This window comes from Anoplolepis gracilipes, chromosome 4 (assembly GCF_047496725.1).
Source record: "Anoplolepis gracilipes chromosome 4, ASM4749672v1, whole genome shotgun sequence".
NCBI classification, from domain to species: Eukaryota; Metazoa; Arthropoda; class Insecta; order Hymenoptera; family Formicidae; genus Anoplolepis; species Anoplolepis gracilipes.
In genome coordinates this window covers 7,011,609-7,031,918 of record NC_132973.1, presented here as the reverse complement: position 1 = coordinate 7,031,918, position 20,310 = coordinate 7,011,609, and the positions used below count along the sequence as shown (strand labels likewise).

General features: G+C 31.0%; 3 protein-coding genes across 9 annotated transcripts; 2 read left to right on the top strand and 1 right to left on the bottom strand.

Moving 5' to 3' along the window:
* The first annotated feature begins 310 nt into the window (after positions 1-310).
* Positions 311-4,749, top strand: LOC140664780 (lipase maturation factor 2). Its single transcript, XM_072890255.1, has 10 exons — positions 311-652; positions 1,072-1,255; positions 1,409-1,510; positions 2,008-2,201; positions 2,286-2,464; positions 2,561-2,810; positions 2,897-3,102; positions 3,248-3,500; positions 3,613-3,826; positions 3,960-4,749. The coding sequence occupies exons 1-10, from the start codon at positions 559-561 to the stop codon at positions 4,237-4,239; spliced, it is 1,956 nt and encodes a 651-aa protein (XP_072746356.1). The 5' UTR covers positions 311-558; the 3' UTR covers positions 4,240-4,749.
* Positions 4,750-4,988: 239 nt separating this feature from the next.
* On the bottom strand, positions 4,989-9,194 carry Pbp95 (proximal sequence element A Pbp95). Of its 3 annotated transcripts, none has more exons than XM_072890253.1 (4): positions 9,081-9,194; positions 8,904-9,000; positions 8,173-8,482; positions 4,989-8,103 (listed from the first exon to the last, which is right to left on the bottom strand). In XM_072890253.1, exon 4 carries the CDS (start codon positions 8,048-8,050, stop codon positions 5,330-5,332), a length of 2,721 nt encoding a protein of 906 aa, XP_072746354.1. In that variant the 5' UTR covers positions 8,051-8,103; positions 8,173-8,482; positions 8,904-9,000; positions 9,081-9,194; the 3' UTR covers positions 4,989-5,329. The 3 variants fall into 3 exon arrangements, with proteins under 3 accessions (XP_072746354.1, XP_072746353.1, XP_072746355.1); XM_072890252.1 differs by having other exon boundaries at positions 8,919-9,000; XM_072890254.1 differs by having other exon boundaries at positions 8,919-9,000; positions 9,095-9,157.
* A 552-nt stretch (positions 9,195-9,746) lies between these two features.
* On the top strand, positions 9,747-20,177 carry LOC140664761 (uncharacterized). Of its 5 annotated transcripts, none has more exons than XM_072890209.1 (21): positions 9,748-10,198; positions 11,986-12,096; positions 12,203-12,394; positions 12,553-12,671; positions 13,068-13,320; positions 14,230-14,442; positions 14,655-14,836; positions 14,962-15,153; positions 15,265-15,415; positions 15,505-15,570; positions 15,774-16,100; positions 16,299-16,458; positions 16,571-16,776; positions 17,038-17,185; positions 17,439-17,632; positions 17,714-17,848; positions 18,109-18,208; positions 18,583-18,656; positions 18,884-19,067; positions 19,208-19,374; positions 19,649-20,177. In XM_072890209.1, the coding sequence occupies exons 2-21, from the start codon at positions 12,049-12,051 to the stop codon at positions 19,775-19,777; spliced, it is 3,240 nt and encodes a 1,079-aa protein (XP_072746310.1). In that variant the 5' UTR covers positions 9,748-10,198; positions 11,986-12,048; the 3' UTR covers positions 19,778-20,177. The 5 variants fall into 5 exon arrangements, 4 of the variants coding, with proteins under 4 accessions (XP_072746310.1, XP_072746311.1, XP_072746307.1 ...); XM_072890210.1 differs by having other exon boundaries at positions 15,753-16,100; positions 19,595-19,730; XM_072890206.1 differs by having other exon boundaries at positions 9,749-10,198; positions 15,753-16,100.
* Positions 20,178-20,310: the final 133 nt, after the last annotated feature.

Here is a 20,310-nt window from a genome sequence, read left to right as displayed (position 1 = left end):
TACAAAAAATCAAGATATTATTGGCAAAATTAGAATATTGACAATATTTACTTAGTTATTTGATATTAAAAGTAAATTATTGTGAAAGTGAATAAGTAATTATAAAATGTATTAATAAATTTTGTGGACGTAGCACGGATCGCAACCAAAACTATGCACATTATGCGTTATCCATTGAGAACATTCGTGGACTTTGGCTATGTAGTTGAATGTCCACGTTTTTATGTCCACAGAGGGCGTGTCGCTTTCAGAGATCACGTAAACCGGGCCGTGGCATCTCTCAGGTCTCGTCTCAGGCTTCTCTCTGGTTTAGATTCCGGTCCCACTCTCTCGCTGTGTTTACGTATATATATTCTTGTCTATCTTACTCGTTACACTCACACATATGTGTATTGTAATGTAAATACACACGTCGAAAGTCAAAGAGTTCGATGTGTAAATGTGTGTGTGGCGTTGGTGTACGTGTCGCATTTATCGCCGGTAGTTAGTCGTTATCACAATTAAATATCAAAACTTTCTAACATAAAACGGAATCCGACATAAAATCCAACAGCGATTATGGTGCAAGTACGCTACACCCGTAATTTATTCCTGCGTGGAATCTGCATTATATATCTGTTCGCATTCCTCAGCTTTTACATACAAATTCCGGGTAGGTATTTATATACATCTTTAAAGTATCCGACGATATCTTGATTGTACAGTTATTTTTTCTCATATTTCCTCGATCGCATGAGATTTTTTCTTTTTTCTCATTATTCGCGAAATATTAATTCAAGGAATGTATATTCTATACTTTCCACGTAAAAGAAAAACAAAGAAACAGTACTGATTTCAATGATGCTTATGTATAATATTTTGGAATATTATAAATAGAATTTTTTATTTATTAATAGTTAATGATTATATTTTATCTTCGCCAGATAATGTATTTTATATTTAGATTATGAATCAAACTATAATTTTAGATCATGTATAAATTTCATTACAAAGTGTATACATAAATCTACTTTTAGAAAAATTGAGAATATTATAATTTTATTAATTATTAATTAATAATATATAAAATAGGATTATATGGCGATAATGGAATCTTACCAGCCAGAACGCAGATAGAACTAAAAACACGTGCAACATTATTTAATAAACTGAAGCAAAAACCAACATTCTTATGGTTTGCACCGTATCTAGGTTTAAATGTAGAATACATGTTGGATGTATTATCTCTCCTTGGAATTATTCTCTCCTTTGCAGGGTATGTATTTATTACATTAAAAAATTACAAGATTAACTGAAAAGATAATTTTCATTATATAGAACATAGTGCAAAATATATAATACAATATAATCTTCAAATTTAATTAAAGTTATAGCTCTTTTATTAAGTTAAAATTATATTTTATTGCAGATTTGTCTCGCAAAGATTTTGCATTGCTCCAATATTTGCAGGACTATGGGCCTTATATTTTTCTTTATATCAGATTGGTCAAACATTTATGTGGTTTCAATGGTAAGTTTTATAATGTTTTAACTATATAATATAGTTTTAACTATCACATAGAATTATCAGGTTCTTATACTGCAAACTTTAATGTTTCTTTCAAAATATATTCTATTGTATTATTTTATTAGTTCATGTACGTAATACTTTACATCTATGTAAGTTTAGGCTTAATTTATATTTTATAGAATAGCATGTTATCTCTCAATATTTATTTTTTAATGAAAAGGATTATATTATTATCAATTCAATAATGAATACTGTTATAAACTTCCAGATAATTAAATTATAAACCTTATATCTATATAAAAATATGTGAAATATTAAGAAATATTAAGAAATATAAGTATATATAAATATATACTTATATTTCTTATAATATAAAGTAAAATATATATTTTATGATATATTTTTATATATAATTATATATAATTTATTTATCTAATTATGAACAATTTGATAATTTGCTTAATATTTAATTTAATATATGTGTTTTTTAATTTTAGGGATATTTTATTATTGGAGACCGGATTTCTATGTATACTTGTAGCACCATTTTGGTATCCTCAGCGTGGAAAATCAAGCACTCCGAGCGATACTGTGACATTCTGGACTGTGCGCTGGTTACTTTTCCGTTTGATGTTTGCTAGTGGAGTAGCAAAACTTACCTCAGAATGTCCACTATGGTGGAAATTAGATGGTAAAATAATTTTCATAAAATCGAATATACAAAAATAATATTGTAGCATTATATATTTATAGAATATTTTGCTGTGTTTTGTAGCTTTAAATGTCCACTTTGAATCTCAATGTATACCTACTCCTCTGGCATGGTACGTACATCACTTGCCAACATGGTTCCTTCGATTAAGTACTGTTGCTACAAATGTTATTGAGCTTGCCATACCGCTCTTATTTTTCTTTCTGAATAGAAAAGTAAGAATAATAGCATTTTATTTACAGGTATGTAAAATCTTGATGACCTATAATAAGCTAGACTGTCTACAGATTTAAAGATCGATTATTCTTATCATTATAATGTTTCCTTTAATATTTCAGGTATTTTTGCAAGTCTGTATAATTGCCACTGGAAACTACAATTTCTTCAATTTCCTAACAATTTGTTTATGTATATCTTTACTGGACGATCAATTTTTCTACAAACGAAAATCTAAGAACGATAAATCTCGTATTATAAATTATCTCTCGACATTAATAAGCATATTGGTTTATGGGGGAGTTATATATGGAACATATATTTATTATAATCTGAGGATAACAGACAATTGGACTATTCAGTCTGATATTGGTATTTTATTTTATTAACAACAATGATTGATAACTATTTAATCTAGCATGCACATTTATATTGATCATAATTGTTCTCTTTTGCAGCATTTACAAAAGAACAATTTGATCATGTTCTGTCTCGTGTAGTATCGTTTTCTATATGCGTCGGTATAGCATCTCTTGGATTAACAGCAGTGGACTCGATAACTAATTCGGCTATGACTACAAAAGGAATGCATAGTAAAGTCACAACAACGATAGTTACAATTTTCTACACTGTAGTAGTATGTTTGATTTTTGCTATAAGCCTTGTAAGTACAACAGATAGATCTGATTTATTTCATATTTCTAATTATTAAATTTTAAATCAAACAAAACATATATATATATATGTATATGTATATATATAATGAATAATGTGCATACATATAAAATATAAAGTAAAAATGTTTGCAGGTACCATATTCTACTTTACATAGTTCTACAATTCTGTCCAAAAATTCGACGATATCCGTTCAATTGAAACAAATGCATGCAAAGGTGGATCATCTTCATTTAGTAAACAGCTATGGATTATTTCGCCGTATGACAGGAGTTGAAGGTAGACCAGAAGTTATAATAGAAGGAAGTGACAGCATTGATGGACCTTGGAAGGAATATGAATTTTTATACAAGCCTGGAAACGTTAACAACTCATTACCATTTGTTGGTAAGATATATATATATATATATATATTTTTATTCGATATGTTTATTTATTTAATATTTGATATAAATGTATTATCTGAATTTGCTATACAAATAAGCTAACTTTTTTGTAGCACCTCATCAACCTCGTCTTGATTGGCAAATGTGGTTCGCTGCATTAAGTTCATATAAACAGAATCCATGGCTATTATCACTCACTTATCGTTTATTGACTGGGCAGTCGGAGGTATTGGCTCTAATAAATACTGTCGAAACTCCATTTCGAGAACCGCCAAAATATATCAGAGCTAATCTTTACTATTATCATTATACACCGTGGAGTCAAACGTAAGTATAGTACAATATTTTGCAAGCTAAATAAACAAATATATATATATATATATATATATATATATATATATAAAATTTAACTTATAGATTAGAGTAACATATATTTTATCAGTAATGTTTTTACATATAGAACAAATACTAATGCTTGGTGGACTAGAGAGAACATGGGGGAATATTTCCCGATATTCAGCCGAGATCATCCGCCGTTTCTCGACTATATTAAAAAAATTAAAGTTATTCAAGACAAGCCGGATTTTAAAATTGCAAACGAACCGCTTAAATTAATCCTGGATAGCTTGAGAGTTTTGGTCGGTAAGATAGAAGCGAGTTTATTTTTATGGGGCGTCTTTACAGCCGGATGTACAGTCATTGTAACAAGTTACAGCAGTTCGGTATCAAAAAAGAAATAATTATTAAACGATAATCCTTACAAAAAACTTGACGTTATGAAACTAAAAAATACCGAGTCTTAACAAAATAGAGCATGCAAGTTGTAAAAAATATATATATATATATGTACTAACTATAAATGAGGATTATGTACTTGCATATAGTGTAACTTAAACACACAAGTACTTTGCATGTAAAATATACATTTGCATTTCTTCTTTCCATCTAATAGATCTCTGTCAGACAATATTAATCATATCGTGTATAATAATGTATCATGTACGTACGATGAGTAATGCGGGTATTCAATAAATTTTTGCTCTAAAATATCTTAACATACAAATATCTTAAAAGAAGAAAAAAGGCTCATTTATTTCTTATAAATTAACATTTTTGACTAATGGACGATATGTTCAAAGTGTATTTTATTATATTTCTTGTTTATGCTTATTTAAAATAATCTTCTTTTATTATTTCATAAGATTAGTTTGTGATTATAAACAATATGTAATACTCGACTCTAAATTATGTAAGTGTTATTATAATATTGCTTATTATTGTTAATTTTACTGGTTTTAAAAATGGTAGTATAATAGCGTTTATAATAAAACGAAAAAGGAATTATGTTTATTAAAACTAAAAAAAAATTTATACTTTGATATATGTACAATATATTTTCTTATTTAGATTATTGCTATCATAATTTTTCTAATGTTTTACAAATTATATTTTTTACTTGACATAAATTACACAGATTGTAAATAAGTTACATAAAACTATATTTTGTTAGTTGCCACTCTTTTATGGCCATTAAAACTTATACATAACTGTAAATTTCATAAAATTTATAGTTATAATTTTATATTCTATAATCGTATAGTAGAAGTGCACACACATATATAAAATATAAACTTCCACTATCACTAATCATCACAGTTATGTAATACAGTATGAATAATTTTCGGAAGATTATATTTGTAATAAATAAAAAAATTAATCTTACATCAGTTTACTTTAATATAAAAACGAAAAAAAAGAGAATATAACATTTGTGTAAAACGTACTTCCTTTAACTGTATCTTTGTATTGATTTAACAATATCAAGAAATATTATTTTGCGATAATTTTATATTTTTTATAAACTACCCTGCAACTGCGTACTACGGGAAGAACTACAGTTTCAACATTGGAATTAAACTGAGAACTGCTATTGGCAAGAACATTATGGTCATCTGTTTCCCCATTCAATTCTACACAGTTGATATGTTCAAATTTCCTCTTTTTCGAAATGGGTTCTTGAGTCTCTTCCTTTTTTGTTGAAAACATAGATTCTGATCCCTGTATTTCCAATATACAGTTTGATAAACCTATGGGAATCTTAAATAATTGCCGCAGACGAGTTTGCAGCAATCGATATTCAGTGCTTTGCGTTAGTATAGAATTTGTCATTGTTTGTTCTTGTTTGTTCTCACTTTTGAAAAAAAATTCAAAACGTTCAGCTTTATTATTTTCATTTTCATATAACAATTTCCAAAGAAGCAGATTTTTGAGACCTAATAAAGTTGCTCGGTTCGGCTTAATTAAATCACTAAATAGTTTTTCTTGATTATCTTCATCATCAGTATATGCAATAGGTAATTTACTTGGGTATTTTCTTTGCTTGTAATTTATAAAATTCATATCTATTCCACAATTATGGTATTCTGCTAAAGTATTCGTTTTATCAAAAAAGAGATTGCATTTTATTAATTTGTACAAGTTTATATGTCGCTCATCACATTCGTGATAATCACTTATTAGAAGTTGACCAAATTTGTCAAATTGAATTTCTTCCTCAATATTAATAAAAGAATGTATGTAGGAAGTTATGGAAAATTCTGTAGGCACATTGATAAGAAATTTTTCATTGACATTTATCAATTCACAATCTATAGACTTATTATTACTTTTTATTTTCTTTGTCCTTATATATCCATCAAATGGTAGTGGAGGTATAAAAAAATTTTCGCTATCTTCTTCAACATGACCAAACATTTGCATTCTGAACTTTTCTATTTGATGTATTCTATTATTTTTTACATTTGTGTATTCTTCTAAAGAAGTCAAAAGTCGTTTCTCCCTTCTATTTAGATGCGTAGAATTCAGAAAACCACTTGAAACATCCAGATCGGTGTTTAATAGAATCAATGTATCATACAATCTTTTAGTATCATTTGCGAGTTGTTCTGAATCATAAGATTTTTGAAAATTGATAGTTTTTAAAAGAGGTATACTAAGAATTTCATACAATCTTAATCGAATATCATCAATGTGTATAACGCGAGATTTTTTGTCTCTATCTCTTCGAAAAAATTTATATGAAATCTGTTTTTCGTCATTGCTAGGTCTAGGTATATCTTCAAAAGGGATATTTTTGCTTAGGTATCTTTGTATCGTGCAAAATCGTTGTCTCACTTGTGTTCTTGATTTGCTGGAAAAATACTTGGCTATTTTGGACCAATCGTTATTATAATTTTCATGTAGGTCAAGCAATCTCTCGTCATCGTCGATTGTCCACATTTTGTCAGTAGTCAGACTTTCCATTACCGTATTGTAACGATCGTAGAGTTGTACAGAAGTTCGATGTGGCATCATGATGTTTGAGATCTTACCAAAGTCCATGCCGTATTTTTCTACCGCGTTCAGGAGAGTTTGTGTTTCCAAATAAGTGAACCTGCCTTTCCTCAAATGCGGCGCTTTCCTGTACGTCCAACGTGAGTAAATTTGTTGTTTAGTTCTATGTCGCATATGATTAGCAACATCGGACCAAGGAATATAATCTTCAATCTTGAGACTTTTTATGATATTCGCGAGACATTTATCTTCCTGCTTGGTCCACGGACGTCCCGAGGATACCACTTTCTTAATGGTATTATACCTGATGAAACATTGATAAGAGCTACGATTTGTTTCTAACAACTGTGCAATGGTGTCCCAATCTTGATAATTACATTGTTTGGCATACTTCAACAGTTTTTTATCCTCTACGTTTGTCCACTCGTCCTTGTTGAAATCAGGATGCAAATAAACATTCCACATGACTTGGCATTCGTGTGGTAAATGTTTATTTTCGAAATCCATTCTAGAAATTTTGTACCAATCGAACTCTTTTTCGCCGACCGCTCCCACCAGCTCTCTAAAATTTCTAGGCAGCGATATTGCAATCTTTTTAGCTTCTTCATTCGATGTCTTTTTATCAGGTTTTTCAATTTCATCATTAAATCCTTTAGACAGTACCGATTCAATAGCTTCATTGTGTATGGCCTTTAAAAGTATTTCCCTGTCTTTTCCTGACCAACGGCTCGGTTTACTAAGAAACGGCAGGATTAACTCACCACGAGATTCTTTCAGTTTGGTGTCGTAATTTTTGGGTGCTCTAAAGTGATTCTTATCCTTAAAATATGGCATGCCAGCATCATTGATTGCATGTCTACTAACAGGACGTATATAAAACCCTTTTTTGGGACTCATTTTTTCATCCAATTCTTTTATCTTCTTTTCACATTTTTCTAGCAAAACGATCAATTGTTTCTTAGCTATCAACAGGCCTGTGATCAATTTTTCATTTATCTCGTAAACATTTAGAAACTCCTTGTCCTCACTGTCATAGATATAGTTAAAATATTCATCATTTTTTTCTAAATCAGAGAGAGCACTGTTAGATTGTGAATTAATACTAGAAACAAATTGTTCTTGCGGTTCGTAGGCAACGTTGCTGGTTGTAGGCAAAGACAAAACTTCAGTCAGAGCCTTAATATCAGCCTGAATATCAGAATCGTCTGATTCACTCATGATGAATGGAGATTTCTTCACACGTCGTTCTTAATGTGTTTTTAATCGTATTTCTGCAGTATACAAAATAAAATGAAATATAATAATTACATTTAATTGAATTCAATAAAGAATGAACTTACGTATCGATAGCATTCGGATGTGCGATTTGTCTTCAAATCCAAACAGCATTGGAAACAGCAAAGAAAGTTATCTCATATAATACAGTAGCACCTAATTAAAATCACACAATGACAATGTGTCAACATCATTGTCAAATAAAATTATGCGACAAATTTTATTCGTGCGTTTAGCATACATTTAATCGGAAATATGTCGTGTGAAATCAGAACTCGTATTTTCTTCTGATTTTTTAATCCATCCTTTTGTGCAATATTTATCCGTTCTGCCTTTTCTCTTGAGTTTTGACATGTAAAATACGTGTCGTTAAAACTGTCGGACAAAGGAACAGATCAAAACACGAAATTGAAAGATATATCTCGCGTATACATAATTGTAGTTTCATAGCAGACGCTGTTATTTTTCTCAGTTACGTATATACTTTATCGCAAAAGAGGTATCATCAAATGGGAAATAGGAAATATATAGTTTGTCATTAAAATAAATAATTGTTAAATTTATTAATTTATGTTACGTCCTTGTAGCTAAATTATTATATACAACTATTATCAATAATACTTGTGGCAATAAATTTATTTATTCTAGTCTCTTCGTAAAGTGAAATTCTTTTCCTATGTTTAATATTAGTTATAACTGTATGTGTGCTTTTCTTGATACAGTATTTAATATATTATATATGATTAGCAAAAATTATAATAAAAAATATAAAAAATTTATGAGTCTTTAGAAATACCTTACAAACACGAACCTGTCAAAAGCAGTCACATATCACATACCATACAATTGGCTATCGATTAGAAAATGTCTGGTCTCAAAAATTTTCCTCTAACCTACAAGACACAGACTAGATAATAAAAAATTTCAATTTTCATGTTATTTTAATATTTTTCAAAATTGTCATATACAATACATGAATATTTATACGTGATACTGAAGATAAATTCATTCGTTCATAACCCCATGTGCACATGCGATGACGGTAGGTGACAGTAGGTACCAATATCAATCCGAGGGTGGCTTTTACCACCGACGAGATTATTAAAGACCGTCAGCCCTGAGTAAATTTTCGTGACGGCTAAGTGGGCGCGGAGGTAATAGAAGATCAATGACATTACCGACCGTTTTGACTGAATTATATATGAGTTTTTAAATCATGCGAATATTTTAACTCATCTAATTGTTGTTTTAATATCAAAAATCTATAGATCTTCTGTATAGCTGTCTCTAAAATAACAAAATAACCGTTTTATTGTGTTTAATCATTATTTTTTTTACCAACAGTACAAAGATTTTCTTATCTACAGCAAGAAAATCTTTGCATATTACATTTGTCGTACGACAAATTTTTCGAGCGTGTTGATTGGCTGCAGGATAGAAAAGTTCTCGGATCTCTAGAAATATCGGCCTAAAACTATAATATCTCGTCGGTGCTTTTACAAACGCAGCAGGAGTGCGTTCGAAAATTCTACTCCAAAAGAAATCTTTGCTCCTTTTGCTCCGATTGGCCAATTCAATATTCTACTCTAGCCCAGTGTATGTAGGATTTTCTAACGCGCCCCTACGTCGGTCTAGAGTATAGCAATCAAGAATCAAGCAGTGCGGAGAGGTTGGGTTCTCCCAGTCTGCGATCGTGTGCGGTGTTTGTATAATAGGTTACGCTACGCAAAATGACATTTGTCGCTTGTAAATATCGCTCATGCCGGAATGTACAGTGAACGGTTGAGTCGCCCGCTGTCGTAGCCGTCTCTCGCCGCGTCGAGATCAGGGGACGAGCGAACTCTACAACGAGTCTCCGTCGAGGCCACTCGACGCGCCGACCGACCGACGGACCGATCAACCGACCGACCAACCAACCAACCAACTAACCAACCAACCAACCAACCAACCGATCAACCGACCGACCCCGTGAACGAGCGAGCGCGACAGTGAGGTTATGACGTGCGAATCAAGCTGAGGTCGATCGTGCGTGTTGTGCTCGTCGTGCGCAGCCGATGTTTATTGTCGCACCCTCTTCTCGGCGTAGCAAAGGTAAACCGCGCGCGGGCCGCGGGCCGCGGATCCGGCGTGGCGTGGCGCCGCGTGCGTGCGTGCATGCGTACGTTCCCGACGCATCGCGCCGCGACGCCGTCGCCGCCACCACCACCACGGCACGCTCTCGCGAGCTGACAAGACCCTAACCTCTCTTTTCCCCGTTCGCTCGATTGCGCTCTCCGCTCTCGCAGTTTGTTTTCGCCTGCCACGGCACGCTACCGGGGAACCTTCTCCCTCTCCCCTCCCTCGATAATTTTCTCTCCGCCGTGTTCCTTACCCTGCGTGAGAGTTTTCCGATCGCGACGACAATCTCGCATGTTTATTCATTTTTCGAATGTTATGCGTATCCCCCGCGTCAGTCATTAAGATGACAGGTATCAATTGATCTCGGCGAACACGGCAGGATTCCTCGAATTTTCCGAAAATCCGCATGAAAAATGGATTCTATGACTGTCACGATGACATAAATGTGTATTGATAGTAGAATTGTGTGAGTTGCCTCTCGGTAGTTGTCATTAATGCTCTCGGAGAAGCAATAAAGCAGAATTCAAACTTTTTGATCTCTTTTAGTTTCTTGATGTTTTTATGGTGTTTATAGAGAAATTTGTTAATAAAACACCCAGCATATATTATGTGTATTGTTTAAGAGTCATTACATAGAATGCACTGTGATGGTAAGTTGACTTGTAAAAACATGTGGATTTGTTTTGTGATTCTCTGATGATATAGAGACCTACATTCAGTTTTTTTTAGCTCTTGCCATTATTCTTATCATTTATATTTTAAGTTGCAATGTATTTAAAAAGTTTATTGATTTAATTCGAATTGTTTAATAATATTGCAAGAGATATGTTTATTATATGACATGCTATGCGTGCACATAAATTTCAAATACATATATGTGCAAGTAGACCACTTTATACTTTGTAAATTTGTAATAGTTCCAAAATGTTATTTATAAATGAAAGATAGATATTATTAAGTAGATAAATATATACGAGATATATTTACAAACACAAAGCAGATTTGCAAATTACAGTTAAAAAGTTTGTTTAGTGATGAGTGATTAAGGAAAAATATGCACATTTTACACACACACACATTTATATAAAACTATAAAGCTGTTATACAGTTTTAGATACATTTTATTTTTTCTCTTTTTTTTTAATATGTGTCTAATCATTTTAAATATAAAAAATAGAGAGAGAGAGAGAAGCTATAAAACACAAAATTGATTTTATATTACTTGAAGCCTATATAGAACATTTATATATTAAAGTAATGCATACCTTTTTTCAATTTTTATTACTTGATATAATTATAATCATAATTATATTTAAATGTTATATTTGATATAATAAATTTCTATTAAAGTACAATTGTATAATTTTTATTTTTTTCTAGAAGATTAATACTAGAATTAACTAAAGATTAACAACAGAATAGAATATATATAATCAACTAGATTACAGTTTATTATTTAAAAACTAGATAGTAGAAATTTAATGAAAAACTTTGTTACTAAGATTATTTGTAATCAATTTTTTTTGTCTCAAAACATTAGTCATTGACATATTAAAAGTTTTTTTATTATTTAATGTATAAATGTATTTATGAACTATTAAGGCAAATATTAATTGTTTTCCTATATCTCTTTATGATTGCAAATGTTATCTGTAGTTTGTTATTTATAATCATATCAATTATATTATATGTTATTTATAATCATATATATCAATTATAATTTATATGAATAAATACATTAAGTGTGGGATATATTTCAGAATATGAACGATTATTACCGCCTCAGATATGACATTAAGTGGCGCCAGTAATCAGAAATTACAATGATTGGTGCAGCCTGTAATTTGGAAGATGCGTGTCAGCGGGCTCAGGTGTGTAACAAAGTTTTTGAATTGCAGTCCATTGATATAGCGATGAATTTATCATTTAACATTGTTTATATTTAATAAATGATTATATGTTACAACATTTATATAGGATATGATTAATCAAGTATCCAGATGTTGGAAGAATGCACTAGGTCCGGATTCTTTGGCCTTAATATCGAATAAATCGTTGCTCTCTCAAAAAAAAGAACAGAGTCACTCCAGACATAGTATCCAATCTAAACTCACTAGACTCTATTTTGAAGAACTCTCCAGGGCTCATGCAACCCCAGATTCAGTTTTGGTATGTCCACTTTTTAAACAAATCTTTCCTTTATTAATTCTTAATTTTTTTAATAAAAAAGAAATATAAACATGATATTACGCTCGTATTTTTGTACGCAAACACAACATAGCAGTACATGTGTTGTATTAATGTTATATTGTGTAAATGTTATGCAGTACAATCTTGAGAATGAGTGTGATCTTTTGGGGCGGTTAGTGCAACGAGAAGGTTTACATACATTAATTGTTAATCTCTATGCTGGTAATAAAGGATACTCATTAGCTGTAAGAAATAGGTGAGCATATTATTAATTATCTTTCTGAAAATCTGAAATGCCGAACAGTTAATATTCTTTTTTAATTAGTACTGATAATATTACCACAAATGTGTAAATTATGAAAAAAAAACTTTACAATCTTTTTACGATCTATATTATAAACTATAAATATTTATAACTTTTGAATCTCTGGCTTCTTTTATGTTGCTGTTTATATGTCGCACTATTTTATGTATTGTTAGTGTTAATATATTAAAAATTTTAATTTGACTAAATTTAAGACATTTAATTAACATATTGATATCAGAAAATACTTTACACTCACATACTTATAATTAATCTATTAAATAAAAATTATTTCCTTAGATTTTTATAATTGACATTAATACAGAGATTTTCTTCCTTGTAATATAGTGATAAGGGAAATCAGTATGATAAAAATTCATTACTAGCTGAGACACAACTCATGGGTTACGAACAGGGTGAACTACTTTCGTGCATTGATAATGGCCAACTGCCGGCTATGTTAGCCGAACAACTAGAATCCAATTATTCACATTTATTTTACGACGGCTGCATAATTGCTGAAGTCCGAGATTATCGAAAGTCATATTCTCACAACAACAAAGCCGAAGTGCATCATGTACTTCTTAAACCTACAACACAGGTAAGATTTGGTCATTAAATATAGCTAATAAAGATAATAAAATTTTATATTAAATAAAAAAAAGTCGTAGATTGTGAGCACATTTTCTTAGAAAAAGAGGATAATTAGGCTAAGAGGTACTTATCAAGCACTAGTATTTTTGCAATACATTATTTACCATTTTCAATAAATGTAAAGTTTGCTTGTACTTGAACTGAAGTAAACATTCTGGTCTGAATATTTCAAACTTTAAAAATAACAATATAAGAAGATTCTTGATCATATATAAAAAATAATATACAAGATGATTTATTTTAATCGCCCTAGATAAATATTTAAAAAGATACAGAAACATTTTTCAGATAAAAATTGTTTAGCTTGAAGGAAGAAAAAAGATATAAGTTCGACCTTGGATATAGGCCAAGGAAGGTCAACTTTTTTTTAATAGAATTACCCTAAGTTTTTTATATAACTTGATTTCTCACAATATTGTACGTAAAAAATTATAAGGGTATGATAGCTAAAAAATTAATAGTTGACGAGATGTTTTATATTTTAATTTTACATAATTTTATATAAACTGAATTATCTCATAAAATATTTATTTTTTAATCATCTTACTTTGATACTTTTATGCATAGAATAATGAGAGGAATCAATTGATGTAAAGAAAACATAGTTGTTTTTAAGAAAAAGTATAAATTTGTAACGAGTAGTACATATTTTTTTCTTTAAGACAACTACATGTTTTCTTCACATTAATCGATTCCTCATTATGTTCCATAGATATTTATCTGAGGCGATTAAAACGAATCACCCTATAATTTCTGTGTGTGCAGTGTGATTCTTTCTACAATTTATATGGATTGAAATTATTTATATTAAACATGATTTAAGTTAAATTTCGAACATTCCTATTTATATATGCAGAGTGTACTTTCGGATGTGTCAACGCTTACGAATGACGGAGATTGGAGCCATGAGGAGCGATTAATGTTGGAATCACATCTGGTGGCAGCTACCCAAGGACCTCTATGCTTAGATCCAAATCCTATTCCTACCTTAGCTAGTACAAGAATTAAACAGTCTAAACCATTACTTACTGATCATCAACTCATGCGACAAGCCAAAAAATTTTCTCAGGTAATACTTTAGTCTGAAATTTATTTATATTTTAATATAAATTAATATTTAAGAAATTAATGTAATTATGAAGATCTAGAAATATATTATACAAAAATATTTAAATAATATATAATGAAATTATCGTTTATATGTACTGCTTGCTATGCATCATTATGCTATACATTTAATTTGCATGAAGCAGTGGTAAACATTATATTGCTTGATATCAGGTCACAGTCAATCGAAAAAGAAAATTGGAACAGTTGGCTCAGCAAGAAGGACAAACAATACACGACATAATGCAGAAATTCCGTTCAAAAAGAAGAGGATTAGCGACAAACACTGCCTGTCCACCGCCTTTTCTCACAAGCCCTCCTCTGCTTCCACCAACTTCAGATATTGAAGTTTTAAGGTTTTTATGACAAAGCATGTCTTTTCTTTTTGTATTATTTGTAGCTTATAATTTTTCCTTTACTCTTTCTTTACAATTTTACTGTAAAATAATCACAAAATTAATTAGCAATGAAATTTGATTAGATATGCAAAAGCATACGAACGGCCAAAAGAAACAATAGACTGTACGCCACAAGTTATAGAAGAGTATATATTAGAACCTGCAGAAAGTAAAGATTATATAAAGCTCTCGATCCTTCAAAGACCCGCTACTTCCGAGTACCTTGGAGAACTTTATATGGATAAAAATGGAAAGAAGAATGGTTCTTCTTGTCGGTACGTGCATTTTATGTTAATGTGTATAAATTTCTCTTTATAGATATTTTTTTGTGCAAAATACAATTACTTGTTAACAAACAATGTTAACAAATTGAATTTATTTTCTAGGTTTACATTAGGTACCAGAGCCGTGGCTAATCATTACTATCAGCAGTTTAAAGAAATATTCACGGAAGAGGGTAGGAAGAATGTGAGAATAAAACATATTATACCAGGACAGATTGCATGTACACCTGGCATGCAGCGAGCACATCAGCAGGTATAGGCCATATTCTTTTCCACTTAATATTTTTTAAGTAATTATTTTATTTTATATATTTCTTTATTTTTTTTTTTTTTTTTCTTCAGGTGCAGCAAGCGAAATTAACGGCTCGACAATTGCAACAAATTCAATCACAACAGATAGCACAGCAGGTTTGTAAACTATAAGTTTAATATCATGCAGAATGAATAATAAGGAACAAAATAAAAGTTTAATTATTAAAAAATAAAATTTATTTAAATATTTTTCTTGATAATATAAAAAATAGAAAATATATATATCGCAAACTCTTATTAAATAATGTCTTGTCTTACAATCGTGTAAAAATTTCCAGCAAATCCGTACGCCGTTTCAGATGTTGTCACGAGCTCAAGGGCAATTAAATACTTTAACTGGTCAAGTAGCCTCGATGAAAGCAATGACGGAAGCCACCACTTCCGCACAAAATAGTCTATCGTGCGTGGACTCTGCGAACATACCACAAGTTATTCCGCAGAACGATGCTACTATGTTGAGCTCAGGGCAGTCTTTGGCTAATGGTGGCCCTAATGCGTCAACCTCCGTGCAAATTGATAATCCTGCGATGGCAGTAGCGGACAACACTTGCAACGGTTCTGGTATTCTGGTCTTTCAACAGAAGTCGAGTGGTACTATTAATAATGCAACTAATGTTCCAGTCTTGGTGAGTTTTTACTAATTTTGTATTTTATGATACACAGACATTGAATTTGAATCCACATAGTAATGCGAAAGATACAAATAAGTGATAATGCACAATAACTAATTAAACTTAAAAGGATTAATGAGAATTTTCATTCTTTTTGTAATCTTTTTATCCTTTATATATCTTTTTCATAAATTGTTTATTTAAAATTTGCAGCAAGCGCAATTGCAAGCAGGAACGCAGAACTGTATAGGTGAAACTGCCAATCAAAATCAAAATGAGCCATCGTTCAAGAAGAATTCGACTAATCCGGCAATAAGTGCTCTTGTCACTTCCCTCATGAATTCCGCGCATCAGTTCCAACAACAAGCCGCAGGTTTGCTCTTACATTACAGTCAAAAATTTTTTTCACATTTTTTCTTCGTGTAATTTATACACAATGCTTGTACGGAATCGTAATTCGACATTGCATTTTATGTATCTTGCAGCCAATGCTGCAGCTGCAGCTATGAACAACAATGCACAAGCTTCAAACAAGTCGAGCAACGCCGCAATTCTTAGTTTATTAAATAGCACTCCTGCGAATTTGGCTCAACAGAAAGTTCAACCGCGAAAGATTTCTCTCAATGCTTCCATCCCATCCAGAGTTTTTAGTCATGGCAACGTTATCAACGTACCAAGCACTACGGGTCAAGTATGTAATTAGTAATGTATTTATTAATCATTTATTATCTTGCTATATGTATTCAATTTATATTTTGTATGTAGCCACACACACACACATACACACAGTTCCAACGGATATGTATGATATTATAATCAAGCATAATTAATAATCATTTTATTAATTTTTTATATTAATTGGTGTTACTAATTAGTTAATTATTTGATAATTTGATATAAAATGTGTATTTAAATATATATTTGTGTCACTTACATTTAATCAACATTTCAGGTACGCGTGAGTTTAAATTCTGCTTTGACTGGACAACTAGGATGCAAACAACAACCAATGAAAACGACCACTGTGAGACTCGCCCGAGTGCAGGATCCCACATCTACTCTTGGCTTATCAATGCCTGGACTTTCGGCTATGCTTGCTGGTCAGTAAACAATATCTATAAATGCTCTATCTTTATAACAATAAAAAGCATAATAGGTTTTTTATTTTTTTTTTTTTTTTTAATTTAATTAATTTGTTACCGATTAACAAACTTGTAAACATTGGTCGCATTAATTATACATAATACTAAGACTTCACAATATTTCGAACATTTATTAAATAAAAATTCGATAGTACTCTATTATAAATTAATATTTTTTAGTTTCATTAATATACACGATTTGTTCGAATAGGCACGCCATCGGCGGACAATCCTATACCCGGGATGAATTCGGCTTCGTCACTGCTCGAGAGACTCACTGCTTCTTCCAGTCAGAGCAGCCAACCAGCGAGTCCGATGACCAGTCCATCGCCAACTAATGTGAATCTACAAGGCGTGAACCTCACTAGTCTGCCGAATTCTATCAACGGCCTGCAAAACGTTCAGGTTAGGAATGACTAGTCAATTATTTTATACAAGTCGATGTATAGTGAAAATATACTATCTGCATTATTGGTATTTTGATAGGTATCGTTTTCGGGTTTATCACAACCCATTACGATGTCATTTACGATGTCTCCAAGTTCTGCGGGCACTGTTACACCCGTCATTGTCTCCCTGCCTATATCGTCCGCCACAAATACTTGCACGACAGTCTCAAGTGTTAGTATCGATTTATATAGATAATTTTTTCATTATAAGACGATTTTGTGGACTAACGATAATGAATGGAATATTTTGTACACATACACACGTAGAGAGTAAGTTTTCATTCTGTATGAAGTATTTTAATACTAACTAGATATTTATTGAATGCATATGTTTATTGTATACCAGAAGGATTATTATTATAATATACAAAACAGATAGTAACATATCTAAATAACCTATAAGTAACGTTGGAACATTATATACTATTTCAGATGGTGGCTGCAACTGTTGTTACGACAGCTATCGCTGGGAGTACACCAACAGTAGTGATCGCCAATCCTGCCAATCCTGCACATTTGTCTTTACCGATTGGTAATATATATCCTTTATACATATTGCTAATTGAACTTGTTCCATATCGGCATTCATTCTTTTGTATATATTTTTTTGTTAAATATCTATATATTAAAACTTTGCCTCTTCTCTCTATCTCTTTGTCTATCTCTCTCTTATTTTTTAATACAATATAGAAAAATTTGTAAAAAAACTTTAACTTAAAAATTTAAGATATCTTTAGATGTCTTTATACATAAAGTGAGATTTAAATATCTTTAAGATACATATAAAGTTTAAGATACAGATAAAGTTTTAAAAACATAGATGCCTTCAAGGATTATATTTTATATATATATACAATATCTTACATATATATGATTATCTAATATTTATCATCATATGCATTTCAGCCCAAATAATACCATCTGTAAAAGGATTGTCACAGCAAAATATAAGGAGTAATAATGCAGTAACTCTTGCACAGGTATTAATCTAACAAATGTTAAAACAGCTACAGTTTTTTATACATATTACATTATTACAATAACAAAATGCGCACACTACATTGTACAGTATAATAAAACATAAAATTATAACTATATATATATATGTGTGTGTGTGCGCGCGCGCGCGCGCGCGTGTGTATTGTGCACAACTATACAAGAAATTTGTTTTGAAGTTTTTATAATAATGAATGTTATATATTATTAGGGAGGACAAGCAATCCAGCTCATTGGATCTCAAAGGCCGCGATTTAATCATATGACTCGTCAAGTACAATCGAATCAAGTTAAATCAGCTGTACTATCGAATCAGCTGATGACAGTTGCCAAAACAGTAACAGCGAGTCAGTTAATATTGTCTGGTAACAAACAAGTATTAACTCCTATAATGGGTAAGTCTGCAATCTAGAATTTTACGAAAGCAGGTTGCGATCAAACTTTTTTTCTGTGTATAAAAAAAAACGTATTTTGCGTTTATTAATTAGAATGATATTTATATATAAATTTTGTATATATATATATATATATACAGCTGCAACGAAACCTGTGCTTATGGCGTCACAAACGACACCTTCTTCCCAAGTAGTACCTGTTAATAAACAAACTCTGTTGACAAAATCCTTGCATGCCAGAGCTTCTACTGGCCAGTGCAGCCAGCAAACGCAAAGTCTCGGGGTGACTGCTCTATCGCAACAACAAGTACGTACGAATTATATATTAAGAGATTGGCTCTAAATAGTTCTTTTACAGTAAAATAATATTTTTATATTATTGTTAAATTATTTCTTAATATATTATAGAATATAAAAATAATAGTAAATATAAAAATAATAATCCATAAAAATTTATATAAAACAATATTTAGAATTAATTTATATAATAAACACTTCCATAAGCACATATATATATTTACTTAAAGGGTTCAGCTATATCACTGCATAAAAGGTAAGGAACATTTATTCTGATTTTATAGCTTCAGCAATTACAACAATGTCTAGCTGCGCAGCATAAAGTTGCCGTCGCGACGGGAAGTTCTCAAAGTAGGACTCAAATTGAAGCTCAGAGAAATTCCACGTCTGCCCCCGGGGAAGATCCCGCCTGAACATGTTCAAATAAATGCTAATGTTATAATCATGTTACGTCGAAATAATTGGAGCCCGCCTAGAAGAAATGTAATTAGGCATTTATTATATATTACATTAAGATCGAATTTGAGATTATAAATATTCGCGTGTGAAATTGTATAATGAATTGTGTTTCTCTTGAATTATGTCCATTTTTACTAGCAAGTGATTTTACTCGCGAATGATTTGCGTTTGCCAACAGAGAGAATATATAAAATATTTTACCAGATCAGTATCGTAATGCTATTACGCCAATGTGTGCAATAAAATTGTTTCTGTCAATCCCGCCTTAAACGTTACTTTAGGAAGGTTTCAATTATTGTACATATGACTTATACATACAATACGATTCGTTTTATATTAAAAATGTAATAAATATCTCAGTTTTTTATTGATTTATATCCCTTTTCGTGCATTAAAATCTTTCAATTGATTGTCATATCCTTAATCTTATGCGAATAAAGGAAGAAAATATATCATTTGATAAGAGTGACTTCGACACTCTAATATT